At 37.8% G+C, this 22,098-nt stretch overlaps 1 protein-coding gene across 3 annotated transcripts in view; it reads left to right on the top strand.

The window, feature by feature from the left end:
• si:ch211-243j20.2 (uridine-cytidine kinase-like 1) overlaps window positions 1-22,098 on the top strand; it is a 99,982-nt gene that overhangs the window by 42,696 nt on the left and 35,188 nt on the right. For 2 of the 3 annotated variants that reach the window (XM_041187323.1, XM_041187325.1), the window contains exons 5-8: window positions 1,355-1,426; window positions 8,708-8,897; window positions 16,019-16,080; window positions 20,192-20,211. In XM_041187323.1, the coding sequence (XP_041043257.1) occupies window positions 1,355-1,426; window positions 8,708-8,897; window positions 16,019-16,080; window positions 20,192-20,211 (344 nt within the window). Of the gene's footprint in view, window positions 1-1,354; window positions 1,427-8,707; window positions 8,898-16,018; window positions 16,081-18,996; window positions 19,014-20,191; window positions 20,212-22,098 lie in introns of all 3 variants that reach the window. The other variant, XM_041187324.1, reaches the window with a different exon arrangement.

Below are 22,098 nucleotides of genomic sequence, written 5' to 3'. Positions count from 1 at the left end.
TGAATTGTAAAACTTAAGTGTTGATTTGTTGCTGAATTAACCATTAAAGGGCAGTGCTTTATCTCTGGAATTTGAGGTGTTTTATTATTGAGAATCTTTTTTCAACTTTCTGTAGAGTTAGATAATCCTGAAACTTGATGACATACTTTCATAACATACCAAGTCTGTTAAAGATCTTTTTAATGTTTGAGGGGATAAGGAATCAGCCACTAATCGTGAAAGTTGTTGGACACTACTACTATTTCCTGAAAAAGAGTTGATTAGCTGTAATTGTTTAGCACTTATTACGTAATCTTTTACTATATACATTAAGAAACCTTAATGCAGATTGTAATTCTACCTTTGTGTGAGTAAAAGGCAATTAACAGGTTATTTGTAAAATGGCCTAATATTTTTAATTTAGTTCTTTTTCCACATTTTGGCTATTCTATTGCCAATTTTAGATTTCAAATGGCCTGGCTGACCAGAATGGTTTTAATGATTGAAATGAAATGATTGATATGAAATATAAACACATTTTTCAAGTAGTGCTAGATCTGTTGGTTGCACAATGTTAGCATTAATATCAGTTCATAGTTCTCTTTGTGTCTTTAATAAATAAATTTGTACTTTAATATGTAATAATAGAAAATATTTAGTATTATACTTAAAACTTAAATTGTTAAATTCTCATTTGTGGATTCTGGAATATTGAACCAAATTAGGATAAATTCTTAAGAAAATGTCTTACTGTTAAGAGAAAATACATTTGAAAGAGAATAGCTTTTCCAGATTTAAGGAATACATTTTTTGACCATAGTCGTAATTAGCTTAAGGAGAAAACATTTGGAAAGATTGAGGTGATGTCCTGGATAATGATATATGTATTTATAAATGGTCTGCATGATAAAAATTGGAAATTCAACATTTAATATTTTGAGTATCAAATCAGTTTCAATTTTATATGGTAAAAAATGATTGCTTTCAGGTTTAGTGAAATAAGTGTAATCGGTTTAAACAAAACACTTCATTTTTTAAATATTTATTCTGGTCCCCAAGTCATATCCTAATCTGTGTGTAATTATGTATATGCAATCATGTTCAATTGAAATCAAGCTGAAACTGAGTAAAATAATTCTGTACAAGAAGCACCCTTATAGCTAACAAAGTAAGCAGAAATTGTTGTGTCTCACTGGATTCAATGTCAGAAGTAGAAAGGTGATGATCTAACCATTTCTCCCCTGCCCCCATGCAGCCAGTGCTTGCCAGTCATTTGTTAAATTAATACTGATAGTCTATTTTATGGTAGCATTAAGCATAATCTATAATGTGTTAGTATTTTATGCTGTGCATTAACTTTTGTTTGTTTTTGCAGAAAACGGTATATGGAGCAAATGTTGTGATCTTCGAAGGGATTCTTTCATTTGCCAACAAGGAACTCCTAAAGGTGCATAGCTATTTTTTGTTGGAATATTTAAACAAAAACTGTTTAAGCACCATAACCCATTGAAAACCACTGTGTCTAATACTGAGTAGTAGTATGTTGAAAGTAAAAGTACTTACAAAGTATGTTTTCTGGAACTTAGTGCTCTGAATCCCTTAAGCTGAATGTAATACGTTTGAATACAAAATTGATTTTGCATGAAAACCAAATAATTGATGAAAGAGTGGGAATTATCTAAATTCTGTATTCTTGTCGTATGTTACACTTTTCTATATGAACTATCTTTCTACTTAGCTGCCCGTCATTCCATTTAAGTAGTCAGAATTTAAGTTCCTTCAAAATCTCCTTAATTCAGAAGTTTAAAATATATTTTAAAAATCCAGTGTGGTCAATGTATCATAACATATAGTCTTTTAAATTCAGTACAGGAGCTGAATTTTCATTTTCAAAATGTAGTTTCCAGTCTATTTTCTTTGTCACAGAACTGAAACTTTGTTCTACCTTTATAACTTAATGGTGGCTTATGATCTCATACTCCCCCGAAACATTGTGAATTGTCTCCTTTCTCTTTACCATCAAAAAAGTTCTCAAGTGACAAGAATTTTTATTATTCATTTTTGAGATGTGAGCGTCGCTGGCTAGGCCAGCATTTATTGCCCATCCCTAATTGCCCCTAGAGATTGATAATGAAGATGGTTATCAACTGCTATTCTGGTCATTAAAGTACACTGCATTTGATTTGAAAAAGGTTCAATGTTGTTAATGATCATGGAAAAGTGAAATCATACAGAAAATCAAAAATACAGAAACACGATTGTTACCCTGTGCTTTACTTGATAACATAATTTGTAGCTTTAGATGAAATGTATGGTTACTTACACAGTAGCTAACAAGGATTTTGAAGGTTGACCACTAGGAACAAGATTAGATGCTTGAAGGAGGAGCATATATGAGAAGAGTAAGGATAGTGACAAAGATATGTTTTGGTGTTCAGCATAATATTTCTAAAGGGAACAACTTGTAAGCTGCCTGCGTGGTAACTTCTTGGTTGTCGCATGGCCAGACTTACACACAGATTGGAGGGGAATTTTGCCCCTGCTCCCTTGGCCTTTCCAGACATTCCTGCAAGTTTTTCTCCTCCAAATATTTATTCACTTCCCTTTTGAAGACTAATATTTAAACTGCAGCCTCCATCTTGTAGGTAGTGCATTCCAAATCCTAACCACTTGTGCAAAAAAAGAAAAGTTTTCCTCATGTCGCCAGTGGGTGCTTTGCCAAACACCTAAGTCTGTGCCCTTTCATTATCAAAAACCTCCCTAAGAAATTTCCTCTTGGTCCTCCCTGCTCTAAGGAGAACAATCCCAACTTCTCCAATCTATCTGTGTAACTGTAATTTCTCAATCCTGGACCCATTCTAGTAAAAATCATCTGTACCCTCTCCAGAGCTTTCACACCCTTGCTAAAGTATGGTGCCGAGAATTTGGCACAATACTCAGGCTGGTGCCGAACTAGTGTTTATATAAGTTTCACATAACCTTCTCGTTTTTAATCCTTTATTCATTAAACCCAGGATCCTTTATGCTTTATTAACTGCTTTGTTAATCTTCCCTGCTATGCTCAGTTATCTGTGCACAAGCATCCTTGGGTCTCTCTCTTGCACCCTCTTTAAAATTGTACCATTTAGCATATATTGTGTTTCTCTATTCTTCCTACCAAAATATATCACCTCACATTTTTCTGCATTAAATTTCATCTACCGTGTGTTTGTCCATCCCTCCAGCCTGTCTACCTCATCTTGAAGTCTAATGCTATCTTCCTTACTATTTACTACGCTTCCAAGTTTTGTATCATCTGCAAATTTTGAATTTGTTCCCTGAACCCCCATTATGTCAAGAACAGTGGTAGCCCTTGTACTGAAGCTTGGGACCTCCACCTCCTTCTAGTCCAAAAAACAGCAATTCACCATAAATCTGTTTTATATCCTTTAGACAATTTATATCCATGCTGTTACTGACTCTTTTATGTCCCAAAGGCTGCAATATTGCTAACAGGCTATTATCAAAGGCATTTTGAAAGTCTACATATACACAACATCAACTGCACTGCCCTCTTCTACCTTCTCTGTTACCTATTAAAAAAACTAAACCAAGTTAGTCAAACATGATTTGTCCTCAGAAAAATTTATGCTGCCTCTCCTTTATTGATCCATGAGTGGCCACGTGCCTTGTTAATTTTCTCCTGGATTATTGCTTCTAAAAGCTTGCCCACCACTCACATCAAACTGACTTGCCTGTAATTGCCAAGTCTATCCCACTCCCTTTCTTTGAACTAGGGTGTGATAATTGCAATCCATAGTCCCTTGCAACTAACCCCCCCCCCCCCCCACCCCGCCACCGTATTTAAGGAGGAAGTGGGGATGGTTACAAACACCTCTCCAATTTCTATCCTTACTTTCCAACTATCTATGACGCAACCCACCCAGGTAACATATCCACCTTAGGAATTACCAACCTTTCTCGTACTGCTTCTTTATTTTTTCTCTTATCCTGTATCCCAGCAGCCTCCTCGTTTACCATGGTTTTTTTAACCATAGTTTTGGCATTGCCCTCTTCCATGGTAAACAATGGTACAAAATACTCAATTAGCACCTTAGCCACGCCTCTGCCTTCATCAATATATCTCTATTTTTATCCCATTGAGTTATAACCACAATGATCTGTGGAGGCTGACTATAATATAGTTAATGCAGCAGTATGAATGTTATGTCTGGGCAAGAAGGCTTAAGCTTTCATTTTGTTGTATGAATAAAACAGTGAAAACTGAAGCGAATGTAGCAATTCTGTATGTTAAGGATATTGTGGGAAAGCACACCTACCTTTAAACATTTTATTCATCGGTACTACAAAAATAGCTTGGAACTGATTTTTTAAAATCCATTTCAGAGGGTATAAATGAAGTTTATTTTTAAAACATTCCTCTCATAGTTGGCATATCATAATTTACTTCAGATTAGATCTTAGTTGAAACTGAAATTCATGCTACGGATTTGCCAAAGTGGCAAGTGTGGGATCATAGAATGAGAGTGATTTGTGGGGAGATACCCACAGTGTAGACTCCGTCAAACCTGATCAAGAATGTTAGTGTGGATTGATGTATCAAGGTGAAAAGTTTAAAAAATGCAGGGTTTTAAAATGCATTGCATGCATCACATTTCTCTTTTTAAATATATTTTTTAATTGATTTCCTACAAGACTATAGTGAAGGTTTGTGCATGTTCTGAGCTTTACTGTTATGACCGATGCAGTTGAATCACCTTTCGATAGTCCACACACAATCTTTGTGTTCCATCTTGTTTCGGTACCAGTACAACAGGCGAACTCCAGTTACTGCAACTAGACTCAATGATATCATTTTGAAGCATGAAATCAATTTCTCTTTGTACTTGTGATAACTTTGCCGGATTCAATCTATAAGGTTGTTGCCTTATTGAAGGTGATATTTCTATACATACTAAGCTAAATGCGTCTTTCCCAACTTATTTCCACAAATAGATTTGTGTGACAGCAATAGCTTTTCCAATCACTTTGACACTTGAAAGGTAACTCAATATTGCATTTAAATTTTCAAGCACCCCCTCATTATCCAATTTGAATAGAGGAAAATCAATTTCAGGGTCTTGCACTTCTAGCCCTTTCTCATCATCCACCATCACTGACAACTCTTTTTGTTCCTCTTTCTTGTCAGAGTACCTTTTAAGCATATTTACATGACATACCCTCTGCTTCTCCACATGAGTTCTCACTACCGAAGGGATTGAATCTTAGAATTCTTCCATAAGAATGACTTCCCTAAGAGCTGCATATGTTGCCTCTATTTTTAATGCCTGGTCAAAATTACTTTGTTTTACTCTTTCAAACTCGATATAAGTTTGCCCAGGTTGTTTTCTCATATTCCTAAATTTCTGCTTGTATGCTTCAGGAGCCAACTCATATGCACTCAAAATAGCTTTTCTCGCCACATCATAATTCACTGACATTTCTCCTGAAAGCAAAGCCCCCTACCTGACAACTTAGACTGTAATAATAATGTCCAGTTTTCCTGTGACCATTTCATCTGTTTAGCTAGCTTCAATATCTGTTTCCTCAAACTTTGGAAGAGCTTGTACAAATTTAAACATATCCCCACTGGGTTCTACTCTGGAGACGAATCCTTCCTCATCTATTGGCATCTGTTTTCTAACTGCCAACATTTTCAGTTGGAATTCTCTTTCTCTCTCTCTTTCTCTTTCCTCCTTCTCCATCTTCACAATTTCTAATTTCCTTTTAAAAGCCATTTCTCTGATCTTTGCTTCAAATTCAAGCTTTTTCATTCACAACTGAAGTCTTGCTCCCTCCAGCTGTGACTCACTAGTGTCAGGTTTCACTCCCAACTGTAGATGCTGTGCTCTACTTTTTATATCAGATTTCCTAGCCCCCGCAGGTAGCCCCAATTTTAACTTATCCGCCAACTCCGTTAACTTACTTTTGGTTATTTTCTCCAACCCAATCAGAGTTATCTCTTCTACTCCCAGACAAGTCTTAGCAATTGCCAAAACCATCTTACAGCCTCACCACTTCTAAAATACCTCACCAACTCCTGAACCCAAAGTGCCTCTCATACTTGTAAGCTTAAGATTCAACAATTCCAACCAATCGAGAAATTAGAAATGTTATTATCCTGGCAAGAGCCCCCAATTGTTATGACCGATGCAGTTGGTAACGCTGAGTTATTTAAAAATCCTAGAGGGAAACTTTAAACAACTGTCATAACCTATAATTTTAATTGTTATGGCCTAATAAGGCCATTAACAAAGTCATTAAAGCTGTTAAGAATGCAGCCCGTCCAACCTTAAGGTTGGCGGGCAGGCAAAGAGCCCAGGCGGCCTTCGTGTTTTTCATCAAACCTCATCCACAGGCGGGATGAGGTTTCATGAAGAGATCATTAATTAAATAAATTTTTACAAAAAATTAATGGACATCTCCCAGCTCACGTGACAGTTTCATACGAGGGGACATGCCCTTAAAAAATTTTTTAACCTTTACTACATTTTTCAAGACAAAACCTAATCTCCCTGAGGCACCTCCATGCCTCAGGGAGATTGCTGTGCTCTTTCACGCGCATGTGCGAAAGAGCGCAGGCCCCAACTCAGGGAATCCCCCCCCCCCATGGAGTGCACAGCCCTTCCGGGTGTGCGTCATGCTGGGCGGGCCTTAATTGGCCCGCCCATGGAAAGTTGCGGTGCGCACGCGATTTGGGGCGCCGATCAGGTTTGCGCTCGCTCCTGCTCACCCTCACACAACCCTTCCAATGGGCGAGAGAATTCAACCCATTGTCTCACCAGCCTCTTTAAACTTCATCTTTTAACAATGAAACCCCTTTCATAGTATCAATTTTAGTAGTAATATAAATATATTGCTTGGTATCTGCTAGATAGGCGTAGAAGTTTCACCCCACTTCTTGAATGCTCTATTCAAAAAATGTAAATGCATACTACCTCTCTCCTATCTCAAAACTAGTACCCATCAAAGCACCCAGACCAGCTGGCTTTAATCCAATTAAGAAACACCCACAGACTAAACCTCTATTTTAAAAGAAAAATATTTCCCAAAATATTACATACATTAATAGCTTCATGATGTACATAAGTCTTTAAAGTTGGGGATGCCACAAATACTTGCTCATAATCATATTTTCCGTCACACATTTTTATAGATTCCAGTAAATTGGTGAAAATGGAAGTGCACACAGGCAGCCACTTTTCCCAAGACTAATTTGTTCGTAATAGAAGTTTTTACTATTGCTTTTGCTGGCAGGGTTGTATAATCTTGAATTAGTGAACTTATATGAAGATGTTGTTTATCATTGTGGTGAAGGCAACTTAACTGCATACTCATTGAAGCCATTCAGAAGAAAAGTTTTTCTACAAATGTGTGATATTACTGTAATACAAGAAACATCAGGAATGTTTTAGTTTCAAATAAATAAGTAGAAGTGATAAATAATAAATACAAGGCTTTTACAAAGAAGATGCACATTGAGTACGCATTAGAGTTGGTGAATATTACAATCAGTAGAATAATGTAGGTAGTTATATCACTTTACCTCAGATTTGATTAACAGCATGCTCAGCATTAGCTGCTTGTATTAAATGAAATGCTAAATCAAATATCATGGCGTAGATAACGAGGGAAATTTATTTAGGAAGCATAACCTTACCCCATAATCCACCAGGAATTTTTATTCCTGCATTGAAACTGAAGTCATTTTTATAAATTCCTGCTCACCCAGGACCATAATTGCCAGGGTAAATAGTATATTAGATAATTTTGCTTTGAAGGACTTGACTTAGATGACTCTGTGCACATCGCATATGGTAAAGTGAATGTTGGTGCATTGCATCTACAAAAAAGTTTAGATGGGAATAAGAACTTAGTATGTGAGTGTCAGCGACCTGATTTAAAGACTCACCAGTATGAATAGAAAACCATATGTGCATGGGACTTGTGCAGTGCAAGATAGCTTAAAAAGAAACACAAAGTAAGCTCTAGTTGGGGAAAACCACAAGCAGATTGTGTTGATCATTACATACAAGAAAGGACAAGGTATTGAAAAAAGAGTTAAAAGTAAGTTATTTATATCACAATATGCAGAGACAGGTTATATTTTTTGATTTTTCCTTACAGATGTTATATGACAGCAATTCAAAAATGGTGCAATTTTTTCCTGTACTTAATGGGATTGCAAGAATTTTAGGGTGCTATTTAGTTATAATTTAACATGGAACGCTGCCAACTCTTTGTTCTGGGTTGGGAGAGAGGATAAAATACAGCATAAATTCCTGGTTGCTGCTATCTAATTATCCTTGCTGAAATTGTTACAGGATTACCCTCATGGAAGAGGAAGATGAAGAGAGCAGCATTTATACAAACTTGCCAAATTTTCATGTATAATTCAAAACCCACATGCATCCTTTGTAGAATGTAATAATTAATAGTAATAATACATCAAACATATTATGTTTGGCCTAATGGCCTCTTTCTGTATCATTCTATGACTCTGGTTTGTTTTCTGCTAGCTAGTTTCCTATGCATCTGTTATAATTACTACTCAAGCAAAGTATCTTTGTATTGCTGGGTTTTGTTGTATCAGTAGAAACATTGTAATGTTAATGTAAGTTTAAACATGGCAGACTTTTTTCACTCATGCAAAATGATGGAATTTCTTTTGAATTGTCTTTGTCTTCAGCTTTTGGATATGAAAGTTTTTGTGGATACTGATTCTGACATTAGACTTGTCCGACGCTTAAAAAGAGATATATCCGAGAGGGGTCGTGACATTGTTGGTGTCATCAAACAGTACAACAAGTTTGTCAAGCCTGCCTTTGAGCAGTACATAGAGCCAACTGTACAGCTGTCAGACATTGTAGTTCCTCGAGGTAAGAATCACCTATACAATTAACTGGGATTTGATTGGTTCAGTTGTTGAATTGAATAATGCATGAATTTGAAAAATATACCTGGTTTCTTATATGGAAGTGTTGATCTTTTTTTAAAGTTAGCGTCCTCTACAAATGTAAGTTATAATTGGGACTCAGGGAAAGGGAGTAGAGAACAGATCAGAATTTTAACCTGGGACTTTTGAACTCTGCGTCATAAAATTAAAATCTGATGTTTTAGAACATAAGAACTAGGAGCAGGAGTAGGCAATTCAGCCCCTCGAGCCTGCCCCGCCATTCATTATGATAATGGCTGATCTCATTTCGGCCTCAACTCCAATTTCCCGCCCTCTCCCCATAATCTTTCAACCCATTACTAATTAAAAATCTGTCTATCTCCTCCTTAAATTTATTCAGTGTCCCGGCATCCACTGCACTCTGAGGTAGTTTTCTTGCAAATGGACCATCTTCACTTCAGAGGCAATGCCATATCTGCATGGAGAACTTCTGTTAGATTATTTTCTTTGATGACTTGCCTACTTCTGGTTGTTGGAGGTGTTACTGATAACAGATCTGCCTTTTTTTAAATTCACTCATGGGATGTCGACATTGCTGGCTATGCCAGCATTTATTGCCCATCCCTAATTGCCCTTGACAAGGTGGTGGTGAGCTATCGTCTTGAACTGCTGCAGTACATGTGGTGTAGGTACACCCATTGTGTTCTTAGGGAGGGAGTTCCAGGATTTTAACCCAGCGACAGTGAAGGAATGGCAATAAATTTCTAATTTCAGGATGGTGTGGCTTGGAGGGGAACTTCCAGGTGGTGGTGTTCTTATGTGTCTTCTGCCCTTGTCCTTCTAGATGGTAATGGTTGTGGGTGTGGGAGGTGCTGTCTAAGGAGCTTTGCTGAGTTCTTGCTGTGCATCTTGTAGATAGTATACACTGCTGCTACTGTGTGTCAGTGGTGGAGGGGGTGAATGTTTGTGGGTGGGGTGCCAATCAAGTGGTCTTCTTCGTCCTGGATGGTGTCAAGCTTCTTGAGTGTTGTTGGAGCTGCACTCCATCCAGGCAAGTGCAGAGTATTCCATTACACTCCTAACTTGTGCCTTGTAGAAGGTGGACAGGCTTTGGGGAGTCAGAGCTGAGTTAACTGCTGCAGGCATCCGAGCCTCTGACCTGCTGTTGTAGCCTCAGTATTTATATGTCTAGTTCAGTTTGGTTTCTTGTCAATGGTCACCCCCAGGATGTTGATAATGGATTCAGCAATGGTAATGCCATTGAATTTAATGGGGCGATGGCTAGATTCCATCTTGCTGGAGATGGTCATTGCCTGGCACTTGTAACATTCGCACCACACTTGCCACTTGTCAGCCCAAGCTTGGATATTGCCCAGGACTTGCTGCATTTGAACATGCTTCAGTATCTGAGGAGTCGTGAATGATGCTGAACATTGTGCAATCATCAGCGATTATCCCTACTTCTGACCTTATGATGGAAGGAAGGTCATTGATGAAGCAGCTGAAGATGGTTTTGCTTAGGACACTACCCTGAGGAACTCCTGCAGTGATGTCCAAGAGCTGAGATGACTGACCCCAAAGATCACAACTATCTTCCTTTGTGCTAGGTATGACTCCAACCAGTGGAGAGTTTCCCCCCACCACCCCCCGATTCCAATTGACTCCAGTTTTGCTGGGGCTCCTTGATGCCGCACTCAGTCAAATGCTTCCCTGCCATAATAACTTCTTTAGTGATGTATTGGAAAAATTATAGAATGTAACCTCCAAAGCACTTGTTAAAAACCCCAGATTTTTGTGTTATAAAAATGGAATTTCACTTTATTCACTAAACTACTGGGCCTAAAATTAAAAGTGAAATATCCTTGAGCTTTGTTTAAGCATTTCCAAGTTGCCCAATAGAGAGAACAGAACTTGAAGTATTTTTAAGTAGCATGTATTTACCCTTTGGTGTCAGCTCTACACCCCAGTTCTTCACTAAATGCTCATTGACACTAGAATGATGCCATGCCTTAAAATTTTGGAGAATTCCCCTAGAAATAAAGGCCGTAATTTCAGTCGGAATCTATGTGCTGCTATGTCAACATTGATTTTTCTGGGAATGTCGACTAAAAAAATCACTAGAGTAGTTGCCTACTTAATGTAAATATTTGCCAAGGTTTATTTAATAATCCTCTAAATGTTTCGCTATTGACCACTTTCTGCACCTTCCGTATGCTGTTGGAGTAATAATGAGCTTGATTGATTCTAGATAAAGCATACACTGAGCAACCACAAAGTGGCCTTGCCACAGATGGCATTGCACATTGTTTTTTACTCCTATATTACATAAAACCCTAGGACCTAAGCTACTGTGCTAGTTAATTTTTATTCCCACCCTTGAATCTTCTATATGCCAAGAATGCAAACCTAGTCTATACAGCCATTCTTCATCATTTTTAACCTTTAGCCTGGTATCATTCTGCTGAATATGCTCTGTACCACTCCTAGGTCAGTATATCTTTCCTGAGGTGTGTTGCCCAGAATTAAGTGGATACCAGAGTCTAACCAGAGTTTTATCCAACAGGAGCCATCTAGCTTCCTTGATTTGAAGGCTGACATTCAGTTAATCTTTTTTAGTTATATTTTTTATCTTTCCACTAGTTTTTGTAATTTTTCCACAGTTCCAACCTTCTCACTATTTAAAAACTGTTCTTATCTGTCTTCTTTGGGTACAAAATGGTTAAACTTGCATTTCCCCATGTTAAACTTCATGTATCATTGTCCTGCTATCATTGTCCCTTTGCAACTTTCAGTTCCCATCCACATTACATACTGTGCCACCTAAGTTAAGTGTTGTTGGAAACCTTGGATATATGATTCTCTATTCCTTCATCTAAATGATTTATAAATATTGTAGAAAGCTGAGGCCCCAGTATAGATCCCTGGAGGACCACACCAGTCACAGTGTGCCAATTGGAGTACATACCCATTACCCTTACTCTAGTCTCCTATCTCCTAACCAATTCTGCAACCATGTCAAAAGGTTACCTTCATTTTCCTAATAGTGTCTTCTGTGAAACATTATCAAATGCCACCTGGGGAAGTCCACAGATACTCCCTTACCTACCACATTAATGACACCTCAGAAAATTCCATTATCCTTTACAAATTCATGCTGGCTTTGATCACTTCATATTTGTCCAAGCGCACCATCTATCCCTCTGTCCACATTAACAAATTCTAGTAACTTCTCCACACAGTACTTGCTTTGCATCTTGGCAGCCAGCCCTGATGGTGTCCAAAGGTGACAATTTTCATTCCTCAAGTATAATCGAAACATAAGATGTTTTCCTGAGGGACGTTGGATGATCTTGCAAGCTGTAATACAAATTATGTACCTCCAAATCAAGTTTTGTACTCCAAGCATGCTGTTGTGGGGGTGGATAATCCACATTTAAATGCTGTGAATGTCTCTGCCTGCTCTGATTTCATTTCAAATAATATCCCCTCTGATGATGCAGAATTAAATGATAAATTTGCATAGAAAATATACTGGCAAATCACTTGTATGCAGCGTATCTAATTTGACCCCCTAAGGGAATTTTTAGCACATCCTGTCTGTCGAGAACGGGGCAAGTGAGTGGCTGGCTCCATTTCATGCAACTATACTTTCCAGGTGGCTGGCTGAAGCTTTTTGCTGCAAGCGGGTTAGAACCTCACAAATCCCTTGAATTGAGAAAAGAGTTTGGATGGCAAAAAGGCTGAACGTTCTCATGTGTAAAGCCAAACTGTACTGGTTGAGGTTTTTTTATAGTTAGCTGAAGGTGTAATTGCTTGTGGTTTATGAAGGGGTAAAATCTCCTCGCTCTGTCAAACCACTCACCCCTCCATCCCAAATCAAACTCCCTTTTAAGAGGTACATTAGTATTTCAAATATCCTAATTTGTGAGCACTACTAGAAATTGCATGGAGTAGCTCAGCTGGGAGCTTGCTGCTGGTACTATCATCCAACCAGTCTGCCATATTATAATGAGACCCCAAACTTCAAATCAGCTTAAATTAATGACTTAACAAAATCGAGAAATACCATAATCATGTTCTTGAGCTACACAGCTAGCAGAGACTTAACAAGCCCACCTTAATCTCCCTCGGTGATTTATCCCACATTACTGTAAAGGATGAGAGACGCAATTTGAGAAACTTTTGCAAACATTATGAGGAGGCACCAAATAGTGGAGCAAGTAGCAGTAGATTGGAAATTGCCCCATATGGACACCATAATCAAAAAGGGTGAAACAACAAACGTAGTCAACAATAGACCTATCACTGTCATTTTCATTCCTTGTAAAGTAAACCAATTATTTAAAATCAGTATTATTTGTACAAAATAAATAGTCGTTGATAGGGATTCTGAAGGGGGGGGGACATCCTCTCTGACCATGCTCCTCACTTTCTATGAGGAAATGACATCCCAACAAAAGATTTTCCCACTGAATATACAGCATGGCACAGCTGCCCAATATAACTGCACTGGTGCTTTTCGGACAGTACAGTCATTGACTGCCATATGACCAACCTGAAGGCCATCTTCAGTGTAAGTGACTGTGTTTATGTTGAAATGGTTTGATGTGTGAAACTCTTGGAAGGTGTTTGTTGTAACATTTTCAATTGTAAGTTCGAATTTAATCGTATGCCTTGCCACAGTGGGATTATGCACTAAATGCAATGTAATTTCTGTAAGGTTGTGTGAAGGCTATGCATAAGTAAGTAGTAACTGTGGAATAGGTTTGTTAACAGCATTATGTGGCATGTAATCTTGGGCTGTTTACCTGGTAAATGTTTCCTGGATCCTAGAGGTTCTGTACATAGTCCTAGGCATGGTGCACTGCTGTCTTGTCAGGAGGATGCCCTGTACAGTCGAACAGGGCAACCACTCCTATCCATTTAATACAGCAGCATGTCCATTTTGTCAGTCATTAGAGTTAGTTTGAATAGTGTTTTTCAACATGTGCCACCAGGCTCAGTCTTGTGCTTCTACACTGAGTTTACCTTCTCTTACACTCTCTCCCCTTTCTGTCCCACAGCCTTTCAAAAGCATGCCAAATATCTTAAAACTATTTTCAATATTTCTGAAGTCTGGAAAAGCTTTTACCTCTTGAGGTTGTTTGCATTTAAGTATTTCAGAATCTTCAAATTACTTCAGCAGTCCTTATTGCAGGCCACACTTAGTTGCACTCACTGCATCTGGGTCAGTGTGTGCAGTGGTTATATCTAACTGCTGATGCAAAATAATCATTTTACTTGTGTTTGAGATACAGACTCTTCTGTTGCCAGTGTGATGGGGCCACAAGTTTAGCCCTCACAATCTGGAATGCCATTGTTCTGTTTTACGGTGTAGTCAGCACTTTGGTTCCTTGATGCGAAAGTATACTTTATCTTGATAAGTATGTATGGAGAATGCACATGATTTCGAGAATGAACAGCCATGAGCCATGTAATCAGATTTCCCTAGAATCTTGTCATTGTACCTGGATCTGACTTTTGCAAGACCAGGTTCATGGATATTTGTTCACAATCATATTGCCACATAATTGTTCACCATATTCTTTACTTCAGTTTCAAAAAAATGTTGTTGGACTTGTCACTCGATTAGTTGCAGCTTTATAACTTAAAAATAAGAACAATGATCTGATCTATCACTGAATTATTAGCTTGGATTTTGTGGTGCAAAATTGTCAGTGTTCACCATTATTATTCTGTGAAACTGACCCAACCTCTGGTGTCTGCATATGTGTAGTCAAACATGGGGCAGAATATTAAGCTCGGCGGGCGCACACGCGCCTGAACCCAGTCAAACGTAAAATGACACGCAGTGACATTGGGCAAGCGCCCCACGATATTTCATTTGACGGGCGTGCACCAGAGTCGGCAGCATGCCTGCCGATGATTAAAAGGCCTGTTAAGCCATTAAAACGGTAATTAAATTCAAATTTATGCTGCCCGTCCAACCTAACGGTTGGCAGGCAGGCGAAAAGGCCAAGCAGCCTTTACACTTTTTAGGAAACCTCATCCACATGAACTAAAGCAAATAAAAATCAAATAAAAATTTTACACTTGAATTAAAAAATATGTCCTTGCTCATGTCACATAAGAGGGACATGTTTTATGATATTTCTATTTTCTTTATTTTATGTTTAGACCGCGCTCCATCTCCCTGGGGTAGCTCTGTGCCTCAGGGAGACTTTGAAGTGCTCACTCACGCTCGCCCACCTCCCCCCGCCCGCACAGGTAGCGCTCAGCGCTGCTGCTCGGGTTCCACGCTGGACAGGCCTTAATTGGCCCACCAGTGTGAAATTGCAGTGCAGTACCAATTGCGGGCAGCGGTCAGCTTCCCGACTGCCCCTGCCGAGCCTGCACACCAAGGGCAAAATTCTGCCCATGAAATCCAGTAGTTGCTATCAGTGATTCACTGTTCCACCAAAGCTTATACGTTTGAAGTCTTCACGGATGGAAATCAAATAGACATCACTGAATTCGTGAGCTTCTACATTTTACACTATTCTTGTTGTACAAAACATTGAAAGCATTGAACCTTAGTGAATAACATGTAAATGGGTTTTTAATGGCATACTAAGTCATAATTATTGATTGAGCAACCTCTCTGGCCCTGAAAAACTAACTCTATATTTGAGGAATGTCAATTTTCTCCATTCTATGATTTAAAAAATCCATGGATTTTTGAAAGAAACATTTTTTTTAAAGTTTATGATTTCAGCTTCTCCCTTAATCCCATGTTTATCTCCCAATCTTTATTTTGCTTTCGGTTATATTATAAAAATGAGTAGTGAAACCTTGCTACTTCAGATTTGCTGTCTGTGAGATTTCTTCAGTTTGATCAGTTGCTTAGCCTGCTTAATAACATCACTGCTGCTAGATGCTAGTGATCCCCTTTGGCACCATAATGGAATTAACATCAGAAAAGGTGAAATTCATTTCAAACGGCTTGCTGGTTCTTTATGGACATATTTTTTAAATCAGCAGCAAGCACCGTCACTTCACTGCTAATCCCAAAATCTGGGCCCAAGTGTTTGTATAATTCACATTTGTATCTCTCTATTTTATCAGGTGGAGAAAACTTTGTTGCTCTTGACCTGATTGTCCAGCATGTCCATAGTCAGCTTGAAAAGGTAAGTATGGCTCATGGCTATTGTAAAATGTTAATTCTTTTTGTCTTTTTTTTTAACTTAATATGCTTATCCTTAATAAAACACTCTTCTTGCATGTTTATTTTTTTCTTTGAAAATCGCAGTAATAATTTTCATTGTTACTTGTTCACAATTATGTTGTTACATTGACCAAGATGTTTGCCATGAGTGTGCTCTCTTTTCTCACTAATGGTACATATCTAGCCCAACACCAGACCACAGCTAATATTGCAGAATATTTGTATGCTATTACCTAATCTGAGATTCTGAAAGAGGTCCACTTCACATCACAAAATGAGTAATTGCAATGCTAATTAATCAAAAGGTACAATAATAGATTTTATGCTATTGTGCTTCTGACATGAAGCTTCTCAGCTAGAAATTAGCCAGAATAAGACTGGAACAAATTGAATTTTCAAGAAAAACAAAGCTTTGAGAACAGTTGAGCAATATTGTCATAATTTCTGTTGTTAAAGAAGTTGTTATAACTGTCCCCATTCAGCATCCTAAATGGATTGCCAAAGTGAGATGACAGCTGACCAGATTCTCAAAGGATTAACATCACATAAAAAAGATCTCCTTTAAGATGTTATTGAAATTATCAGGTAAAATTTTAACACAAAAGTGTGCAAAACTGATGGTGCTTCAGACATTCCCAAGGCACCTCGCCCAGCTTTCCTTTCCACTAAGTGATGATGGCTGCAATTCTTGTCTTGACCAGTCCTGATCTAAGAGTCCTTCTCTTCTGTTTTTCTCCCCACTAGCCCCTCATCAGGCTAATTTTGAGATTCGCCTCCTATGTCCTCCACCCAACTCCTGGTCACATAGCGACTGACATCATCAGTGGCCCCCTTTTTTTTCTGTCTCCAAAACTGGCATCATCCTGTGCCTTAGAAAGTCTACTTCATCTTCTGCCCATCTTTGCTCTGTTCCTTTCTTAATATTTTCAAACATACCATTGTCATCAAGACCCACACCCACCTTTCTTGTTATTGCCATTTAAATTCCTTCAATCTGGCTTATAACCCACTGTGACAGTCTTGGTCAAAGTTTCCAATGATGTTTTTTGTGACTACAACTGTGGTGTGCTATTTCCATTGAAAGTTAGAGTTGGGCACTGTTGAGGAGGTGTCTACTTGCTGTCTCTTGGTGATATCAATTGTAGGCATGGTATTGGTCTCCAAGTGTATATCCATGCTCTTACCCCATAGCCACCATTCCCTGCTGTGATGTGACTGTTGTGGATGAACCAGAATGTTTTCTACCAAACATAACTTCTTCCCGAAACTCCACTGTAGCTCCTGTATCTGTCTCCCTTCTCAGCCGCATATTATAGTTGAACCCAATGGTGTGTGATGTTTAAAAATTCTGTTTGATCCCAAACTCTCATGTCCTTTCTATCTCCAAAGTGCTTATTTCTGCCTCCTCAACAGCGCTCAACGCTAAGTTTGCCCACTTCCCCATTGCTGCTGAAAGATGCATATCCAAATTCGGTCTCTACTCTGCAAACATTGCTGGTTTCCCTACCCTCGATGGCCTTCACTATCTCTCCATCCCTAATGCACGGAATTCGAAATCCTCATTTTTATATCCCTCCAGTAACTTGCCTCACCCTTTGCAATCTCATCCAGCCATTTGTAGGTCCATAATTTGTATTCCAATTTGTCCTCATTTGTTTGCCTACTCCACCTTTTAGATGTAGAGCAATCAACTGTCTTTGTCTATGTTCTGGAACACAAACCCCATTGGCTTAATACTGTTTCCCACTTTTAAAGCCTCCTCAAACTACATTCTTGACCTTCAGCTCCTGCACCACTTCTGTCCTCTGATTGCTTGTACACTCACTTCTATAAAGCGATATGAGGCATTTTACTACATTAAAAGGACCATATAAATGCAATTGGTTATTAAGATTTCCTTCAAAGTCCTCCCCCTCCATCTTTAAGCACTACTTTAGTATGTCCCCAACAATGCAGAGAATACCAGCTTAAGAAGGGCAGTCTAGCTTGTAGGATCGTCTTCATTTTACAAGGTAAGTGTTCTTCCTAAACTGGAATGCCACCTGGCCATCCTCCCGGGCCTTGTACGGAGGGCGTTTTGTTAATTGCTTTTTTTCCCTCTGCGTGTGACTTCCGGCAAATATGGACTAGCACAACTGTTATGAAACTATCCTTTTGTGCTACATACAGTCATGTTTCTAGTGTCATAAATCAAAAACATCTTAAAGTAAGGCTTTCCCCTTGTGCGATTTTAACCCTGCATAAATTAGGCAACTCTTCATTGTGTTATCTTCATTCTATTCTTCTAGGAATAAGTAAGACAAATACTTTCAAATAACATCTGGTATAATAGTACATTCAAATATAGCTGTTTCTTTAATTCCCAAAATAACATTTTCCTTTGTTAATTTTGTGTTTTATATGCCATCTTCCTGATTAACATGACATTTGGAATATCTGTTTGAAACCTTTGATCACTGAATGCAATATGCATTTTTGAAACTTTTCTAGTGTGTAAAAAAAAATTAGTAAAAATCTATAATAAATTCTGTATAATATAATCTATGGTCATTTTCAATTCTATTACAATGTGCATTTTGGTTTAAAAAAAGTGATGTGCAACATGTATATTCAGCTACTATTCAAATCAACATGAGATAATATATAACGGAATATTTTAGGAAGAATATCCTCCTCATAACATCAATCAAAAAGAAAGTGAAGACTGGCTTTATTCATGGCAAAATGCACACAGATTGCTTTTTTGTACTTGAACAGTTGCAGCTTGATATTGAATGATCCCACAAATGAGAATGACTTTCATTTTTATTTCTTTCCTCCCATGTGTGGTAATGAAATACTTGATAAATCCTGAACGAATTTACTGTAATCACCACAGCGTGAAATCACTGTAAGGTATGACAAAAAGAGTGATGTTTTGAGCCTGAAAAAGGGGAGAAGGAGCATGATGAAGCCATAGGCACCACTGATGGCCTTTCAAAAAAAAATAAAATTTCAGCTGACTGGAGCTTCTATGTGCCTCAGACTGTCTTTGTTTCAAATACCTCCTCCTTCCTTTTTAATAACATGCCAAGATATTTAAATGCAGAGAGCCAATTACAGAAACTAGTTATTTCAATGGTATGTTTTCAGCCACAAGTACGTGTTTTCTCTGTTTAAATTTAATTAATTACCTATGCTATGTGTCTTTAAAAAAAGCTGTATTCTGCCCAAACTATCTAAAATGCATTAAAGCTGATCTTTTGAGTATTTAATCAGTTTTACTTATAAATAATTCAATTTTATTTAATACAACTGAAATTTTTTCCAAATTTCTGTATCTGAATATTGTAAATTAGGTTGTACGGAACAGTTAGATGTTGTATTCATGCCATTTATACTTTTTTGGTGCAGAAATATTGCTGTTTTCCACAAACATAATCCAATTTGCATTTGTGTTCAAGTAAAATGTACTTAATTTAGAAGTAGTGCCTGAGAAATTGCAAAATACCATCTAAATAACTAGCACTTGGGTTGTGTCCAAAAATCATTTAAATAAATGTCACATTGCTCCTCTCTCTTGGCTTCCAGAAGTGAACCATAAATGCAGCTTTACATGTATTGCCCACGTCTCGGCAACAAATTTAAAGAACAAAATTGAGATTGTGAAGTAACATCATTTTTTTCCTAAAGCTCCTGCATTTCGTGAGGAGCTGTATGAAACACTCTGACTATAAAATTTTTGTTGTAGCATCCAAGGATTGTGCTTTAGTGAAATCGATTGTATATGAAAAAATTTGCATCCAGAAGGATTTTGTGAGTGATTTTCCTGAATCTGATTCTTGGGGTAGGGAGGAGAGGTGATGTTACTGATCTTCTGATTTCTTTACAAAATTTAATAGGCTGTCAGGAAATTGGCCTGTTTTCTCTTTCCAGAAATGTCTTGCTTCAAAAGTGAATTTTGGACAGCTCCCTAATGCTTTTTCAGTGCATACGTGTTTTTCTTTGTGCTGGCACCTAATATAGATGTCTTCTCTTTCTGTCCATGACTGTTTCATCAATTGTCTCGCATTGAATAATTCTGAACTGAACAGAGGAAACTTCGCTGGGATATGTGAGGACAACTTGTGTATTTTGAGTTTTGTTTTCAACCCTGAAATGTTAATTTGCAGTTAGTTTTATTTTTCTTGCTGTTTAGCTACTTTGCGTCTTAAGTTGTTTCTTGTCTTGGCATTCCTCGCAAGTAGTTTTAATAAGTTGGAAAGTTTTGAACATTAAACAGCTGAGTGAACATAGAAGTTTGGTATTCAGATGTGTGTGCACTGAATTTTGAAGGTATTCTGTATTTAGCTTGTCTTGTGTTTAAACCATTTATTTAAATAGAGATAGTGTTGTGTGTTTTCTTAATATTGAACAGTGCAGTATAACTATGTTAATTATATTATTTGTGTGCGCTATGAATACTGAAATTGAATTTTGGAATACTGAAATGAAACTAAGTACTCTCAGCCTGTTGTAAAGCTGTTCTTTGATGTTTGGTTGCTGATGAGAAACTAGCCTTGGTTTGTCATTTGTAGGTTGCATGAAGTTCCTTTGTTTACACTAGTCTAAATGTATATTAATTAATGGGAAATTATGGCCAATTTTCATATTATTGAACAATATGCATCTAATGGTTAAATATTATTCAAGTGAAACTTTAGACATTAGTACTTGGGAATATCAAAGAGAGTCTTGCCAACTTTATGTCCAAAAGACAGCCAGCCAGCATGGAGGCAGTCATGAGATTTAACCAGGTCTGGAGAAGTGCAGCTTAATGTCATCAGTATACATGTGGATGTATATATACATCTGTAGTCACTTGTGTTTACAGATAATGTTCAGAAGAGTAACATGTAAAGAAGGATGAATCCTTGGGAGACCATAAGAAAGTTGTAAATTCGTTTCTGGAGATGTGCTTGCTGTATTGGAACACATAGAAGTGGAACTATGCAAGGGCAATCCTGCATGCTGGAGAGGTAGTAGAGGGAAATGGTGTAATCAACTCATTGTGGAGAGGTTGAGGGGAAACTAGGTAAGATAACATGAGTCACAATGGACTTTGGGTTGAAGTCAACTAATTGAATGAGTTTAGATGGAAACTGTGCAGGGAGCTGAAATCCAAGGGCTTTGGAGATGAAAGGGAGAAATAAACTTGGAGCAGGAGTTGGAAATGATGTGCCATGGGTGACCTTTTTGGAAGTGGGATGATGGAAGTCGGTGAAAACTGCATTGGGAAATGAGAGGCAATGAAGGGCTTTGTGAAATCATGGGTGACTTAGCGGGTGCAGGATACAAGGGTACCAATGACAAGTGAGGGAGCTGTCAACTTCCAGAACACATCAGTTTGGTAGTTATATGTATTGACTCAAATATCTTTGAAATGTTTTCCTGCAGCTTTTTGTTCCCCTGGACTACTGTTTATAGGAGCCACCTTTTGACGTGTATCCTCCTGTAGTTTAGTTTTAATGGCTGAGAGATTAAAATAAGTGACTTTGAGATTGAAAAAATTAAATCTATTTAGGCCCACCTTTTATTGCATTCCTCTCTTTGAAAAAAAATCATGTTATTTCAAATACAGGATTCCAGTTAAAGGTGCTTCTGTTGCACTTGAGGAGTAGGATAATTGGTGTATGAAGTAGGTATTTCTTTATATTGCTTTCACAATTCATTTTAGAGAGCCATCCCATCTCAGGTTGTCCTCCAATGGAGAAACAAATTTGAATAAAAAATGCACATTACACAAACCTCTTGGCAAGGGCAGGCAAATCCACATTTTTTTTTTGTTCGTAATTATGCAATATTTTCTGCAGCATGTAATTATCTCTAATTTATTAACATAACTGCTTTGCATATCAAAGCAACAATTGATGTTTGGTTAAACTACTTAAAAAAGAATCAAGCTGGAAAATATATGTTAAGAAAGAAAATTCTGCAAGTACAAGTGCATTTTGTTGCCATG

Source organism: Carcharodon carcharias, chromosome 5, assembly GCF_017639515.1.
Source record: "Carcharodon carcharias isolate sCarCar2 chromosome 5, sCarCar2.pri, whole genome shotgun sequence".
NCBI classification, from domain to species: domain Eukaryota; kingdom Metazoa; phylum Chordata; class Chondrichthyes; order Lamniformes; family Lamnidae; genus Carcharodon; species Carcharodon carcharias.
The sequence above is the reverse complement of the archived record's forward strand: the minus strand, read 5'-3'. Positions and strand labels throughout refer to the sequence as shown.